The following is a 13581-nucleotide window of genomic DNA, read 5'->3' on the forward strand; positions in this document are numbered from 1 at the left end:
TGGTTGTGATTTAAGACAAAGACGCCTGAGTGAAAATCTGAAAAGTACAATTGTTCCTTTCACATTCGGGCCTCTGGGAATTAACCTTTAAAAGAATTAACAGGATGGAAACTTGGAAGAATCCAACCCGGCGGAATCTAAATTTCAGAAGTAGAGGGCCTGTCGGAATCGAAATTTCAGAGTAAGGGGCCTGTCGGAATAATGCCTTCCATAGCGGGGGGGGGGGGGGGGGGGAGCGGATAAAAAATGGAATGTCCCATTGTTATTAAAGATGTGAGCTCACCTTAGCTTGTTGTGGTCACTGTATGTCGATGTCACAGCTACAAGTAGCTACAGCGAGCTACAGCTGGTCGTGACGCATGACTGAATCGTGAAACAAACGTGAAAGAGAAAGGTTGATACAGAAAACCTTTAGGTTTCAGAAAAAACATCAATTACTCTCACAAGTAAAGCATTAATATTATTAGTCCCAGTGACAGCTGAAAGTACTTACACTGGAACACTGAACCAAGCATCGACGCTTACGACGCCGCTCCGGTCAGCGTGGAAAGTGTGACAGGTGAAGTGACCAGCGGTTTTTATAAACAGGGAATCACGTGATTAGAGGGAGTGAGCACGGAAGTTTCCTTCCTGCACAATCGAGGCTTTAGCATTCTTTCACATTTCAGAGCTTCACGTTTTTCAGATCACAAAAATGTGGAAAGCAGGGGTTGACACGAAAATGAATATTGGTGGTGGAGATGACGATGACTGGGAAACTGATCCTGACTTTGTGGTGAGTGTCATAATTCAACTGTTGTATGTTCACTTCCTCTGTAGGTTTCGAATATCAACTTGACTTTTAAAAGTCCACTAAGCGTTCTACACATCCTATAGACAATTAATGAACTCGATCTTACACTGTATCGATTGAATCACGCTTTTTATCCTTTTCCTTTAGAACCACCTTGAAGTTTGAGACCTTCATCTCTTAAGCTTCACACAACGCTCATGTCTCATAGTGAGCTTTTATTATAATTATGCTCAATTATTTGTTTTCTCGACAATAGCACTTTTGTGCCCTTATGATGCATTCTGATTGGCTTACGGATATGCTTGCATCTCAAAATGCCTTATGAAGGTTGTCAGAAAACTACATCTTCCCTAAATGAAATGCAAAATAGCCTTATAGGTGGGCTTGAAACAGTTTTTTTGGGAGTAGAGCCATTTCAATGCAAAAAAAGAGTTAGAAATAGAGTGAAATAAGAAATAGAGTGTATTTACAGTGGCAGATCTAGGGGAGGGGTCCGTGGGGCCCAGGGGGCCTGTCCCCTTATTTTGGGTAAAAAAAGAGAAAAGGAAGGAAGAAAAAAAAGCCGGCAGAGCAAGCAAAAAAAAAAAAACAAAAAAAAAAACTGGGCCCCCCCTTAACTCAAGGTCTGGATCCACCACTGATTTACAATGTTGTCAATGTAAACAATCGGCCTGTCAAGTCGTATATTACAGTCTCTTGCTTTGTACCAAGATGTTGTGAAATGTGGTTTTAGTAGGAGTCAGAATTCTGATCCAGACAATCATTTTGTATCTGAAGTGTAGCATTTTTTTTGCATGTTGATCTTGTAAATGTGTGACTGTGTAATTGGGTTCTATAAATGTAAATTTCTTATGTTAATAATTGTCAAAAGTCATACTCCTTGTAAGAAATTAACAATCTAGTGTATAATTTTATAGTGACATGTATTTCTCCATCATAACTCATGTGAGTTTATATTTCAGAATGATGTAACTGAACAAGAGCAAAGATGGGGAGCAAAAACAGTTGAGGGATCTGGGCACCAGGAGTCCATAAGGTAGGCAGATGAACATGTAAAACACGAAATTGCGAAACTGATGAAATTGCACTATGGTTAGACTACATAGCTCTCCACTTATCCTGAATATTTCTCAGGTTAACCTAAATATCACTGACTTGACAGTAGTTAGCTCTCAGTAATTACAAGGGTTCACCCTTACAGACACCCATATCCCTAGGGGGAAGGGGGATATTCCCAGAAAATTAGGTGGGGTGTGCAGCCCACTATCCAAAACCCTTACCCTATGTAAGACCAAAATCTGCAATTTTCCCTACCCTAATAATAAACTAACCAAAAATTTAATACCTTAAGACCTAACCCTTGAATCAATACCCAGTTTCAGACCTGCCTAATATAATTGGTTCCTCAATTCAAAACAATGTTAAAGGCATTGTTAAGGGCTTTTGTTGATGGTCTTATTTTTTTATTAAGTTCATGGTCTTATTGATAACGATGAAAAAGTAGCTTCCTCTAAAAAAAAAACATACTCAATACAAGACTTTGTACAGTGCAAATACCATACCCTCTTTGAGACCAAAATGGCCCAAATCGCTAGCCTATTTCTGATCCAAAATGGATAAAAAACAATACCCTTTGGGGCTGCACTCACTGTAATAATGCATCATATGATTTCCGAATTGAATGAGGTTTCATCATTACCCAGCCTGTGAATTTTACAAACAACGAAGGTAATTCTGTCTCAAAATTTATCTATTGCAGCCTGGCAATAGGGTAACCATTAAGTGATTTTTATAAGCTATTATCTGAGTGGACAAATCCAATACAGTAGGAGTTAATAAACAAGTTTTAAGCAATGCATTTAGTAATAAGTTTATTATTTACTGACAATAAACAGCTTTTTTTCAGTATTAAGGAACTGCGACACGGTGTAACAAAAGATCATGAAAAGCTTAAACAAGGTACGTTTGTTTAGGCAATTGTTTAGACAATAACGGTTGTACAAATTAATCTGCTTGTAAACTTACATGTACAATGCATATCTTGCTGCAAAATAAATTTGTAATCATTAGTGTGTGCTTGAAATAGAGAAAACCATTGAGAGTTTTTTAAATGCTTAAGTTACCAGTTGAACAATGATGCATTCATTAATTTATTATATTAATTTATTTACCATTTTCTTTTCTCTTTTTTTAGATGAAAGTGAAAGAGGGTATCCTTTGCGAATTAATAGTTTTCCTTAGTTCCAATTTTTATTAGTACTTGGATTTGATTGTGATTAGTTTTTAATTTTTTACTCTATTTTACCCTAGTTACTGAGGACCTCCCTGAAAACCATGCAATGTGACGGGACTTCCACCATAAAGATTATTTATTATTATTATTATTATTATTATTACTATTACTATTACTATTACTCTTACTATTACTGTTACTGTTACTGTTACTGTTACTGTTACTGTTACTGTTACTGTTACTGTTACTGTTACTGTTACTGTTACTGTTACTGTTACTGTTACTGTTACTGTTACTGTTACTGTTACTGTTATTGTTACTGTTACTGTTACTGTTGCTATTACCATTGCTATTATTATTATTATTATTATTATTATTATTATTATTATTATTATTACAGGTGACACAGTAGTAATAACCTAAATCCAGTGTATTGGAGCATTTTGTTTGTCAAGGATTTGTCAGGCATTTGATCATTTATTATAAATTAATTTGTTTATGCGTTAGAGATTTCAATTACTGTATCATCAGGGATCATGTGCACAAGTCACAAGAATTTTGGTATTGATTGGCATTAATAGGAAATTTTTTGATCAAGTACATCATAAATTTTCCAACATTGTAAATTTCAATGACACTTTCCAAGAAATGTATAGAGATCCTTTGAAACATTCCTTCCTTAATATCGACTTTAGCCCAAAAGCTTCTTATGGCTATGGTGGAAAGTTTGGTGTTCAGAAAGACAGAATGGACAAGGTATGACTAGCATGCTCTTTTATTCATCTCAAATAGAACTATGAAAATAGAACACTGAAGGCTGGAAATTTAAAATAAGATTAATAGATCCTTTTTTCGTTCCTGAAACTACTGTAGATGTTTTTATGTTGTAATCGTCATTATCATTATTATTATTATTATTATTATTATTATTACATTTGTTTTATATCCAGTTGTGTTGTCCCACAAACTATAAATCCATATCCCTTGCAGAGCAAAGTGAATTATTAAGTACATTCATTGGTTTATTTGAAATAAATAGGTCTATTAGTCAACCTTTGACTCTATTATTTCAAAATCAGTCTGTTGAATATTTTTAGCAATTTAACAATTTATATATAATGATCTGTCCTTCCAGTCTGTAGTTGGATGGGACTATGAAGCAAAGGTTGAGAAGCATGCCTCACAAAAAGGTTGGTTCTAAGCTTTTACATACTTGTGTAGATATATCTCATTCATGTACAAAATAGGTCCAATGCTGCTGTCTTTTGATTTATATATGTGGTCAAAAAATTTGATCTCATGCCTCCTCGTGCCTATCTGAAAAATTTGACAATATTTTTGGAAAAAATATCATGTGGGCTTGTGCAAATTTATTCCTGCTCATTTATTCCAAATGACACTTGAAATCATGTGACTACATGCACGTCTACACTTAGCTCACAAGATGAGTTGTATATTTCATTCACAGACTATTCCACTGGGTTTGGTGGCACATATGGTGTACAGACAGACAGAGTTGATAAGGTAATAAGACATGTTCAGTTTAATGGGATTATGTACATTTTTTTTTTGTAGTACTGTTAGAGTCAAATTTTATAAAATAATTTGGACTGGTAAGCGTTTTAAGAACACAGTCCTGAGAACAGTTTCTCAGGGAAGGAACTTGATAGCTTAATTGAACGTTCTGTAGATATGTTACAGTGAGACAGAAAGCAGTTGTAACACAGTTTCTTTAAGTAATGGTTACTAGTGCGTGTACGATCTTGGGAATTGTAACAGACTGCTGTGTTTTTTAAATGTTTTTTGCAGGCAGCAGTTGGGTTTGAGTATGAAGGCAAAACTGAAAAGCATGCTTCTCAGAAGGGTGTGTATATCAAATCCATGTCACTTCTTCATTGTTAGCTATAATCCCCTGCCTGGAGGGGAATATAATCCACTGTAGGACACATATATAGTTTGCTTTTATTTGCTGCCATTTGCTTGCGGTTAGCATTTATTTACTGCTGTTTGCTTGTGGTTAACATTTAAGGGGTGAAGAGGAAAGTGAGTAAGTGTGTCCTACCATGAATTATATGCCCCTGGAGGTAATGGACCAGCATCAATGAGTTGAATCCATGTTCTTGAAAATAATTATGTTGACAGTTGCATTTTCCACTGTTGTTACATGTACCATTGGTTTGGGAGGCCTATTGATGCAACAGCACATACTTTAACCTCTGTTATGTTTATATGATACCTTTAGACTATTCAAAAGGATTTGGTGGAAAATATGGAGTTCAGAAGGACAGGGTTGACAAGGTGAGAGTTTGGATTTGGTGTTTTCATAAATCAATTACTATCCAGTTGATCCAATCCTGGAAAGACTCAGGTCAAGACATGAAAAGAGATATAAAGGATCTGTTACTATAATCTTGCTCAGTTGCAGTAAGAGTTTTGCTTAATATGCAATGAAATCCCCAAATGCACTCTTTTCCATTTTCTGATCTCTCTTTTTGTTGCTGCGCTAAATTTCCTATTAAGTTATTTTTATCACTCTCATTACAGGCAGCAGTTGACTGGAACTATGAGGGCAAAACGGAAGCACATGCTTCTCAAAAAGGTTTGTTACATTCAATAGGTCATTGCCATAGAGATAAGACTTTCATTTTGTTTTCATGAGTTTTTATGACTTCAAGGGGATTGATAAAAGAGTAATCCACTTTTTGACTCCTGTGTTTCATTCACCATTTTTTTCTGAAACTCTCGGTCCTTTGGTCGACAAAATGGCAACACGCAAGTTAACAACACAGACTTGGGGTTTTTGATAGTCAAGTATGTGCAGTTACCATGGCAACATAAAATAGATATAAACAGGCCTTTAAAATTGATTTTTTTTTATTTCCAAAAAATCTAGTCATTAGATTTTCTTCACCATTTGCATGCAACAGACTGGTAATAATGCTCACAAGTTAACACTATTTTAATAATAGTTTAACAGAGAGACCTTTTAATCATCCCTGGTTGAAGGATAACTTGGATATCTACAATTTTCTCCCATAATTTTTTTTTATTTCAATATTCCAATATGGCATGTCATGATGTTTTTTTGTAATCCTTGTGGACATGCTTAATCACATAAGCAAGAGGTCACGCAAAAATTGTGTTTGGCCTACAAAAAATGTGGCAAATTTTTTATCAGATTACTCCAAAGGATTTGGTAGTATGGTGTTCAAAAGAACGGAGTCAATAAGGTTTCTGAAAAAAGTAAAAAGTCATAACAGTCACCCGACTCAAATGTGGCAAATTTTTTTATTAGATTACTCCAAAGGATTTGGTGGCAAATATGGTGTTCAAACAGACAGAGTTGATAAGGTGAGAAATAAATGTATGTTATATTTCAGGCCCTGAGTACTGACCATTATGCTTTTGATGTGTCTGTTATTGTTTTGGTTTACATGATAGTGAGGGTTCTATTATTTTCCATTACCCAGAGGTACAATGCATCCTGGCCACAACTGGGTCTTTAAGTAATGCTCTTTTGCCATCATCAATGGAGGCAGTTTGGCCAAATACATGTAGTCAGAGCTCCATATATACTTGAAATCCAGAGAGTACAACTTGAAGCCCTGTGTTGACTACAAACTGTATTTTTTTTAATCCTGTTATACTTACAGGTGTAAATTTACAATATTTTTTTTGGTGTGTTATCGGCCTTTAGAAACCCCATTTGGGGGAGTGGTCAACTAAGATATTCATAGATGCTAAAACATCTGTTGCATTAACATTTTAAAATTCTATTCACAAAAATCCAAGTTTATAATACAATGGAAAAGTGCTGGCTGAGTACTAACTAATTCTTGTGTGCTATTTCAGGTTGCTGTTGATTTTAACTATGAAGGGAAGACAGAGGCTCATGCATCACAGAAAGGTCAGTGAGTGTTGTATAATCACACACGTTTCTCTTTTAGCTCTCAGATCATGTGTACTAGAGGCATCTGCAGTCGAGTGTTGATTGATACCCTCGATTGATACCCTCGATCAACCCTCGATCGACAGTCGATCAATACTTGATCAACACTCCATTGACACCTTGGTTGACACTCAATTGACATTCCATCAACTTCTCGGTGGACAGTCAGTCAACAGTCTACTAATTTTTGATTGATGCCTATGAGTTGGTCAACTTTCGACTGTCTGTGAACCGACTGTTGATCAAGTGTGGATCAAGTGTGGATCAAGTGTTGAGCGAGTATTAATCAGGATGTCAATCAAGTACTGATCAAGATGTCAATCAAAGGTGTTGATGGAGGGTATCTATCGACACTCGACTGCAGATGCCTTTAGTACACATGATCCTGGCTCTCTTAATGTCCATACTAGTATATATCAAAGTTCTAATTGATTTCATCCTCCATTTCATTAGACCACTCAAAAGGGTTTGGTGGCAAGTATGGAGTGCAGTCAGACCACATGGACAAGGTGATAACAGTTATTGCTAACTGTAGTTTTTTTTACTAGAATTCACTTCAGTGCATGTATCTTGTTAACTTATTCATTCTTTCAAGTGCAACACTGATTTTCACTGATGGTCATTGTGGTTACAGGCAGCAGTTGGTTGGGATTATGAAGGAAAGACCGAAGAACATGCTTCACAAAAAGGTGAATTTTTAAATCTACATGTGCTCAGTTTTCAATAGCTGGGTAAATAATCGCTTTAGATAATACAAGTGTAAGTAAAAGTTTGAACGGACAAGTTGTCACTAAAAGCTGCAGAACTATTTTGACACTAAAATATAAAATAATTTCCTGTACTCAGAGTGCACTTAAAAAATCTTACTAAAAGTGAAATATTTTGTTCGGCTCCCCAAACTTCATCAGCCACTTTAAAATCTTAACATTTTATCGTGGCTGATGAAGTTCTGTGGGACCAAACAAAATATTCCCCTTTTAATAAGACTTTTTAATTGCGATCTGATTTCAGGAAATTATTCTATATTTTAATCATGATTCCAGAGCAGGAACACAATATTTTTTATTCTATTTTGACACTGTTACCAGGGCTTTGTGTTAAATGAATTAGTTGCAACTTTTGGATGCAAGAAAAGATGTTTTGCCTAGTCTTGATGTAAATATACAACTTTTTCTTGGTATCGTTTTTTTAAAAAAGTAATTATTTCACACAGTGGACAGACAAACAAACTTGTAACCTTATGCAAACTGCAGAGTTTTAATGGATTAATGTACAAAAGACAGAGACGAAGGCTGATTTTCTGTTCAATCATTGACCATCCATAGCCAGGATCATCTTTTTATGTTCTTTGGCAGGACACTAGTCTTAGAGTGCCTTTCTTGCCCCAGGTCTAGGAATGGGTGCTCTAGTATTATTCCCTGCAACATGCTAGTTTACCATCCAGGAGGAGTAGAAATGCTCCTACTTGCCTCACAATACTGGAACTGGAGGGAAGAGCCAACCTACAGTATTGAATAGTCTACTAGCTTCAAATGGAGACTTATATGTAAACCTTTTGTCAATACAATCTTATTTATCACTGTTTTCCAGATCATTCCAAAGGCTTTGGAGGAAAATATGGAGTCCAAAAGGAAAGAGTCGATAAGGTCAGTACAGTCTGTCATGAGCTGTGAAGGATTTTTTCTGAACAGATTTATGCATTTATTTGATTGTGTGTTTTTATCCCACAAGTCTGCTCTTGACTACAATTATGAAGGCAAAACTGAGGTACATGCCTCTCAGAAAGGTTAGTGGAATGATTTTTAACTTGCATGTGTCATTATTTGGTAAATTAGCTTTTGGCTTGTTTAATACTGAGGTAAATAAAAATGTCAACTGTGTCTGACAATACTATGTTTAAGCCAGCTTAGTTTAATACACTGCTTTTTTCATGTCCGTTGCAGATTACTCTAAAGGTTTTGGTGGCAAGTATGGTGTTCAATCTGACAGACAAGATGCGGTAAGTGGGATCACCAGTGAGCACAAACATCGTCAACATCTGAATTAAGACGCCTTAGCTGTAATTTTTCTCTGTTCCGTTTACTTCTTAGCCGATCAAAGAGAGTAGAAATGATTAGAGGGTAGATGGTACACTTAGTGTGCGGCCATGAAAGACGTTTTCTTTGTCAGGTCGCAATCAGTATAATATTAATTAATTTTTTTCTTGCTTTTTAGTCCGCTGGCAGTTATGATGAAATGCAAGAAGTGAAATCGACGTATCACACAGCAAAGCCACGAGCAGGTTGGAGGAGCTACATTGAAATTTCAATAAAATAACCAATAAATCAAAAACGAGCAGGGCGTGGGGGATAGCCTGCGAACAGGCTCCCAGCGAGCGCGAAAAAAAGGAATTGGGCGAGCGAAGCGTGGGAGGCTCCCCCGCCCACCCCGATCACTTCGCTCTCCGAATTCTTCAGTTTCGCGCTCTTTTTTTCCGTCCTTTCGCAGGCTAGGTAGGAGAGGGTATAGCAGTGGTTGTAGATCAGCCTGATTTTCGGGACTGTTTGCAGAAAACAGAATCTTACCTGCTGTGTTATATGATTCACAGGTTCAGGGGCTGCAGGCAACTTGAAATCAAAGTTCGAAAACTTGGCCAAAGAACAAGATGAGGTTTGTTAGCTTTTCAGGAGTCTTTCCCACGTGTACTGCCTTCTGTGAAACAGACATGCGTGTACACTGTACTGTGATGCTGAAATTATTAACTTTTGTAGGAAAATAGAAGACGAGCAGAGGAGGAAAAAGCTCGTCGACATGCTAGAGAACAACGAGAGAAAGAGATCAATGAGAAAAGGCAGGCAGAGGTATGAAACGAACCTCCATCCCAATTCAAACAAACACAAAGGAAAACTCTTAATCATTAACCAGAATTTAATTGAACAGAAGTGTCCCTGCTTATGCTCATTAGTGGTTAATGAAAGTGTTCTTACAAAATATTGACATTTTCAGCAAGATGCGCGTGACAGAGAAGAGGCTGAGGAGGAGGAAGCGCGCCGTCAGGAGGAAGAAGCGCGCAATCAAGAGGAGGAGGCACGACGTCAGGCGGAGGAAGAGGCTCGGCGACGGGAAGAAGCTGAACAACAACAAGAGTATGAAGAAGCCGAACCAGAACCGGAAGCAGTATACGAGGAAGCAGGCGAACCAACCATGCAAGAGTCTGAGCCCACAGATTTGTATGAGGAAGTTACTCAGCCGCAGGAAACTACTCAGGAAGAGGTACATCTTGACACCACTGTCCATGTTTTTCATTGGATGTTATTTCTTTATTTTGAATATTCAGGATTGTAGGGTTATTTAGAATCGCTCTTCCAAGTATTGTCTCCCATCCTCCAGTGAAGGGCACGTCATTCATAAACCCCAGCATCCAAAAGAACTATCTCTTGTTGTTTTTGCAGGCTGAAGAACGCGGTACCGGGAAGAGTGCGACAGCATTGTACGACTATCAAGCAAGTAAGTTTCCATTGATGTTCTTCGTATCCATAACGAAATAGTGTTTCTTATAAGGTAAGGTAGGTTTGTTTCTTCCGTTCAGTGGGCTGCCGACAGCTGTCTGCATCGGCTAAACAGGCCAATCATCCCTGTTGCCAAATAAATATTGTGGTCAGGTTTCTATGGGGAGCAGGGATGGCGCAGCGAGAGCGCTCGCTTCCCACCAATGTGGCCTGAGTTTGATTCCGGCCCGGGGCCATATGTGGGTCGAGTTTATTGTTGTTTTTCGCGCCTTTCCTTTGTTGTTTCTCGCGTTTTTCTCCCGGTTCTTCGGTTTTTCGCCCTCCACAAAAACCAACATCTCAAAATTCCAGTTGGACCAGGATATAGGATGATGTATCTTCCTGTCTAAATATATCGATTTAAATGCTCAATAAGGAGTGACTCTTGTGATTTATTTCCTAGCTGCGGAGGACGAGATAACATTTGATCCCGGTGACATCATCACCGACATTGAGGAAGTAGATGAGGGATGGTGGATGGGCTCGTGTCATGGCGCTCGAGGTCTCTTCCCTTCTAATTATGTAGAACTTAATTAGAAATTTCCTTCGCTCAGAAGCATTGTTAAATCCGCTGAAAGAAAAAGCAGTCTAAGATGGTTGAACTTTCATTAGGGATGATTTTGCTATTTAATGGACTAAAGATTTTGAAACTAAAACAAAATGAAAGTTGGAACTATGACTAGTCAACGATTACACGGGTTTGTCTGTTGAAACCCACACATCACAACACGGATGCATAATTCGGGAACCTTCAGTGCACAATGAAAAGTTCTCCTGTAATCATTCTGGCAGAGTACTAGCATTGCCAGAATTACGACGAGCATATTTTTCGCTCTATCCATAGACAGGTATTTTTAAGCGTGGCGTATCGTAATAATATATTGAATAAGGATTCATTAGTGCTGCATATGGCTACTTAGAATGTACTTTTTAGTAAGTAGGACAGTAGTTAGATCTAATTGGTAAAGTAAAAAACCGCGTCGTTACTGGTGATATCAATTGTCAATAATCGGTTCGCAGAATAGAGTAATAATTAACTACGATATTTTGTAACGGCGATAAGTTTTTTTTTGTAATAAAAGAATGAATCACTTGGTTTGTTTCATGGTATCTATCACATCCTCTGAGACCTGGGCATGTGGCAATGAAAGTTGAAGTGTTGGAAACAGAATCAGCTTACTGAAAAAAAGTGCAGTGAAATCCCGATTTTTCGAACCTCCAAGGGAAACGAAAATTGGTTCGAAAACTCGGGATAAAATTATAGTGTTCGACTGAGGAGAGGGAAACGACTTTTGGTTCGAGTTATCGGGAGGAGGGTTCGAGAAATCAGATCGCGATTCCACTGTAGATAAATACTTCATGTTAAGGGTTGAACAGTGCGGTCCTAATTGGGGATACAGTAAATATTGCAGATTGATCGGAAGGCTAACCAGTTGGTAGTTTACAAAGTCAAACACTTGGCTCTACTAGGACTTCTGTTGCCCAGCTATAAGCGAATATTGCATGGCTGGTCGATACTGGCTGTAAAGTCTAATGCTCCACCTTGCGTCGGAATTATTCCCATTAAGATGTGAAGAAACCAGGAGGACCGGCTACACACACAGGAACAGATAGAGATGTTCCTCCCCCACTCCTACCCCACTCCTCTTTACAATGGATTATACCCATGTCACCAGTGTGTCAAATATTCAGTTGTTACTCAAGAGTTACCGAAATTTTTGTTGTTTACATGAGATAATAATAATAATAATAATAATAATAATAATAATAATAATAATAATAATAATAATAATAATAGATTTGTATAGCGCCATATCCAGGGCTCATGGCGCTTTACAGTAAAAAAATGTTATTAATCATGAGATCATGAGATTGTAAGAAATTTGCATATATTGCCCTACAATGCAGAGTTCACGCCATTATATTTCTAGTGCTGTTGTCCACCAGCTAGACTTGCGTATGGCCTTACAACCTCCCGATCTCCCAATCAAGAATGGAAGTCCGGCTGTCAGAAAGATGACTGCTCCTTTGTACTGCAAAGAGCTCAAGTGAAGGTACAAACAACATGACTGAAAGGAAAGAAGAGAGGTGGACGAAGAGCTCGAATATGCCCCTGAGCCAAACCCTATTCGATAGGGAATCTCGTCCCGGTATCCTGCATTGTTGTCAGAGGTAAAGGTTAAAACTATGTCTGTTTGGTGACCGCGCATACCGCATTCGAAAATAATTCCACAGAACAAGGGTTTGTGTCAGAACTTCAGCCAGTTTGTGGATCACCTTCTCATGAGGACTGATTCGCTTAGTCAGCTGGAAAAACATTATGCTCGAATTATATGAGGAATTTCGTTTTCTAGTTAATCGACCAACAGGTTGAACGAATTGACGAATCAAGAAATCAGAACTAATTACTTTCTTGCTCCCGTCTAGAAGAGTGGATGGAGTTTAACCGATAGCTGTATGAGAATTTGAACTGCCACCTGAAAAATGCGTTTTTTTTTCAATGATTTCTTGATTCTCGGATTTGCAAAATTTGCTGATAGCTAAGCAAGAGCCGAATGGGTCGTAGGTCATCGGCTGAGAAGATCTCATCCTCAGTTGGAAAACAGGTGTGAGTCCACAGTTCTGTCAGAGAGTTTTAATAAGGAACAGCCCGAGATAAATAAATACCACATGATTGCTTTTCTTATATGCAATTATTTTCGTTATTAACATATGCGCGAGAGAGTTTTACATAAGTAAATTATAAACCATTTCAAAATATTGCCCGTTCTCTGAGTCTCTTACTATCCTATCAAAAACCAATGTTTTTCACCTGTTTGCATTAAAATAACAATCTAAATCAGTATGTCACTACTTCACTATACTTTTTTCAACGGGACAGTGATGAAGAATTATGTGCTTTTTACTACATTACTTTCACTGAAGGTTGACCTCACTCACAATGTACAAAAACTATCAAAAATTTTAATACGAGTAGCTTTAGCGATCCAAAATTTCTTTGTATAATTAATTCAGCACCACAGGCCTCTTGCGTCAAAATACCTTCAGTACGTGATAAACACCAGGAGCCATAATAAAC

At 37.6% G+C, this 13581-nt stretch overlaps 1 protein-coding gene across 2 annotated transcripts; it reads left to right on the top strand.

Annotated features, from left to right (window-relative positions):
* The first annotated feature begins 599 nt into the window (after window positions 1–599).
* LOC145479003 (uncharacterized) lies at window positions 600–11596 on the top strand. Of its 2 annotated transcripts, none has more exons than XM_081457228.1 (23): window positions 600–775; window positions 1756–1829; window positions 2700–2752; window positions 2988–3003; window positions 3722–3782; window positions 4162–4216; window positions 4495–4550; window positions 4836–4890; window positions 5269–5324; window positions 5571–5625; window positions 6205–6377; window positions 6879–6933; window positions 7429–7484; window positions 7610–7664; window positions 8566–8621; window positions 8707–8761; window positions 8919–8974; window positions 9190–9256; window positions 9563–9624; window positions 9726–9815; window positions 9961–10227; window positions 10407–10461; window positions 10906–11596. In XM_081457228.1, the coding sequence occupies exons 1-23, from the start codon at window positions 695–697 to the stop codon at window positions 11037–11039; spliced, it is 1743 nt and encodes a 580-aa protein (XP_081313354.1). In that variant the 5' UTR covers window positions 600–694; the 3' UTR covers window positions 11040–11596. The 2 variants fall into 2 exon arrangements, with proteins under 2 accessions (XP_081313354.1, XP_081313355.1); XM_081457229.1 differs by having other exon boundaries at window positions 6322–6377.
* The last annotated feature ends 1985 nt before the right edge of the window (window positions 11597–13581 follow it).

Source organism: Orbicella franksi, chromosome 2 (genome assembly GCF_964199315.1).
Source record: "Orbicella franksi chromosome 2, jaOrbFran1.1, whole genome shotgun sequence".
Lineage (NCBI taxonomy): Eukaryota > Metazoa > Cnidaria > Anthozoa > Scleractinia > Merulinidae > Orbicella > Orbicella franksi.